Source organism: Bison bison, unplaced genomic scaffold (genome assembly GCF_000754665.1).
Source record: "Bison bison bison isolate TAMUID 2011002044 unplaced genomic scaffold, Bison_UMD1.0 scf7180017864466, whole genome shotgun sequence".
NCBI lineage: Eukaryota > Metazoa > Chordata > Mammalia > Artiodactyla > Bovidae > Bison > Bison bison.
In genome coordinates this window covers 9925923-9930045 of record NW_011495027.1, presented here as the reverse complement: position 1 = coordinate 9930045, position 4123 = coordinate 9925923, and the positions used below count along the sequence as shown (strand labels likewise).

The 4123-nt window shown below is 34.2% G+C and overlaps 1 protein-coding gene across 1 annotated transcript in view; it reads right to left on the bottom strand.

Annotated features, from left to right (window-relative positions):
* Window positions 1-323: 323 nt before the first annotated feature.
* Window positions 324-4123, bottom strand: part of EPHX4 (epoxide hydrolase 4) — a 36925-nt gene continuing 33125 nt past the window's right edge. The window contains exon 7 of the mRNA XM_010860428.1: window positions 324-982. Within this exon, the coding sequence (XP_010858730.1) occupies window positions 751-982 (232 nt within the window). The 3' untranslated portion in view covers window positions 324-750. The remainder of the gene's footprint in view (window positions 983-4123) is intronic.

Here is a 4123-nt window from a genome sequence, read left to right as displayed (position 1 = left end):
AACAAAAGTCTCTGCCCTGTGGAGCTGAGATTCTAGTGCATACAGGAAGTATAGTATTCATTTCTTCTTGCTTTAAATGGGGCAGAAGGACATTTTCATCCTTTTCCTAATCTCTCACCCATTTAGCTAGAGAATTAAGGCGAATAATTTAATGGACTTGCTTCCCTATAATGTTTAATAACTATGTATGTAAATATAAGAATCTTCATATCCTCTCTTGTTACTCTTCCCAGTGTAAGTAGTATTTATGGCCTATTTTAAGATGCACATTCACCTTGTCATATTTGCTTTCAAACTAATAAATATACTATAAATCCAAGATATTTGATAACAGAATTTTTTAATGGTTAAAAAATAGTAAAAAGAACTTTTGAACAATAAAATGAAAATTTATACCATTGCACGTTTGCCTTTTAATATGGCACAGCTAATCTTTAATATACATTTGTAAAAGGCACCATATATTAACAAGGTAAAGAATGCAAAAAAAAAAACAAAATTGAGCCACTTTCTCCAACTTCCTTTTTGTCCAAGTGTATACATTTTAAGGCAAATGCTTTTCTGTGCAAAATACAACAAAAGAAAATCAACATTATGTTACAAGTTCACACATTCTCAGATTTTTTTCAATATCATTTGTCAGGATACAAGCACATTAAAACTATTTTTTCCTAATGAAGCTTAAAGAAGTTGATGAACAATTTTTAAAAATTATTTGGAGATTCCATTATAGATTCCTCATAGAAAAAGTCAATCTTTTCTTCGTGTTTCTTCTTTTAGAAATGTCCATATCAATTTGTTCACGATGTCAGGTTGTTCTTGTTGGAGCCAATGACTGGTTTCTGACAAAATAGTCAGCCTGAAATAGTTTTTAACATAAATCTTTGTGACTTCAGCCATCTCAACCTCCATAAATGCGTCTTTCTCTCCCCACAGCAGTAATGTTGGAGTGATCACCATGTGATGTTTGACAGGCAGGCAGCTATAAAAACAAAACACGTGGGCTTGAGACTCATTGTAAGAGTTAAAATAACATTTTCCCAAAATGTTTCTCTAGGCCATACATTTTTAAGGAAGGTAGTATCACCACCAAAGGGGTGAAAATTAGTTCTTGGGAGAGTGAAAAAAATTTACATTTTTTTAGATATAAACCATGAATATACACATAAACATATATTAAAATTTTATGGGATGAGGGCAATTATGAAAAAATGTCTAAAAAGGCTCTGAAGGGAGGTGATGACAAAAAATGATTGAGGGGACTTCCCTGGTGGTCCAATGATTAGCAGTCTACCTTCCAAAGCAAGGAACGTGGGTTTGATCCCTGTTCGGGGAACTAGGATCCCATATGCCACAGGGCAAAGAAGCCTATATGCTGCTACTACTGAGCCTGTGCCACAACTAGAGTGGAGCCTGGGTGCCTCAAAGAAAGATAATAAATAAATACATGACTGAGAAACACTGCATTAGGCAATCAATCTGTGTCATAAAAAATTTAAAGGTCTATGTAGCAAAGGGCCTGATAAAAGTTTTAATTGGATGAGGATGGCAAAATTGATAATGAAGGCTATAAATTAAATATGAAATTCATCACTTGAAGAATAATTTCCTTTAAAAGGAAACCAGAATTTCTGAATGGTGTGATAAAAGGGAGCTTTTAAGCAGTGTTACTGTTTAAATATATTTTAATTGTTGGATAATCTAATGCATTTTATGTGAAAATTAGAACTGAAAAGACAGAAAATATATATGGAATGAGCTTTAAATATTACATGATAGTATAGTTATTTTTCAAGGAGATTCTTTTTAAAATATGAAGTTTTTATTATATATTTCCTTAAATACTAAAAAATATAAAGAATAAAAACATGCATAATTGTATCATTTAAAAGATGGTCATTTTTTATGCATATAGTTGAAACCATAAGTACAGCAAATATACAGTTTATACACAATATACATATACAAATTCTATATTAAATTATAACTTTCTTATTTCACAAGGTTTTTCAAAAATAATTGTAAAACATTACTTTATGGCATAATAACCCATAAATGATTTGACTCTTCCTGTATAATTGAATATTTAGATTATAGCATCAGTTAAAAGAAGAGGAGGATGTTTTACGTGAAGCTACATGCTACAGTGAGCATTTTGTGCCCAAATCTTTATTGGCATTTCAGATAACTTCTTTAGGCCAGAGCCCTAGAAGTGGAATTCTATATTTCTAAAGCTTTTGACACCTTCTGCTAAGCTGTTTTTCAGAAAGGTGGGATGGTCTTAATTTCACCGCTGTTAACTAAGAATGAGAATGAACATCTAACTAGACACTCTCCAGCACTGGATTATATTTTTACTAGTTTTAGAAAAGCCCTAATGTGTGTCTATTTGGGGTTGATAGGATGCTATTGGAATGTGCAAGATATCATATATGTCCACCAAAGACTTAACTTTTGACTCCATGCAAGTGGCCATCATTTGGTTGTAATGCTCCTAAAAACTAAATTCTTTGTGAATAGGTAAATGGACAGAAGAACCTGGAGGGCTACAGTCCCTGGGGAGTTAGACAGGGCTTAGGAATAGTAACTAGGTCAAATCTGGTTCTTACCATCCCCATGAGACGGTTATAAGTGTTAGGATACTTCTCATTCATTTCTTTAGTTTCCTTTAGGAGAGATTTTCCTTAAACCCTCCTTGATCCTTGCCCCGTCCCTGGCTGCTGAGTGATAGTTGTTGATTCAGGGTTCTGGACTAAAGAGAGTATATAAAATAATATGTCCTGAGGTGAGATTTACTCTCTTTTTCCTTCCCTCGCTTATCAGATTCGAGGGAGCCAACGGACTGGGGGGCTGAGGAGATGTGAGTTTACCCTTCAAATTTTCCCACAGGTGAACAAAGTTTAGACTGGCAACAGTTATCAAGACCATTTCAGTTCTCATTTAATATGAAGGCCACAGTCTTCAATCTGTCCTTTATGGGTCATGAAGTTCATGTTTTGGTTTTCATCTGCTAACTCCTATGTGATTTCTCAACTGATTCAGAAACTGGGCAGGAAAAAGGGATGCTATTTGTCAGGTCCCCCCAAATACAGCATACGTATTTCAAACAGTACATAGTTTAAAAACTTTATTAAATAGTGTCAGATTGCAGATATCCTTTCACAAATTGCTTCTGTGCCTTAAGATTATATTTTTAAGATTCATCTATTGATGATACATGTAGTTCTTTTTCTTTTTTGATACAGGTAGTTCTACTTCATTTACTTTCACTGTTGTATACAATTCTATTGTATGACTACATATACAATGGATCACAATTGATTCATTCTCTTTTTGGGCATTTTAAAACTTCCAATTATTTTGATAATTTAAATAATATTGATCTCATTCTTGTAACCATCCACTTGTGCCCATGTGGGAGAGGTTTCTTTCAGTATATCCCCCAAACAGACTTGCTACTTCAGAGAATATGCACATCATCAATATTACAAGTTGTTTTTACAAACTGACCATATGCTCTACTCTCAGCATATAAGAATTTGCTTTGTACCATATCATTGCCAACACTTGTTCTCAAAAGTTTAATTTTTTTTTTTCCCAATCAAATGAGTGTAAAATACTTTGTTTACCTGTTATGGTAGAGACTGCTTCCCAAACTTCTTCCCTTCTACCACAGTGATAGAAAATCCAATTATTAGCTGGACAAAGGACCATCCAGAATGAAGACTGACTATGTTTCCCAGGGTTCTTGCAGTAAAGTGAGGGTATGTGGTTTATGAGAAATGATTTGGGCATCATCTAAGTTGTGTCCAATATGCCTGCCCCTTCCCTTTCTCACTTTCCACTCACTGAAATGCAGATGTGTTGTTAAACCATCTTGAACCACACAGATAAGGACAACATATGAAGGATGGCAGAATAACAAAATAGAAAGACCGAGATCTCTGACCAAAGAGTGACCTAACAGCTTTGATGACTGCACACAATATAGCCACCATATCAGCCTTAGACTATTAACGTTTTTAATGCCACTGTTACTTTAGGTCTCTATCGCAAGCAGTAAAACCTATGTCCCACTACTAAGGTGGTGCATCTTTCATGTTACTGAAGATCCCTTTAAAAA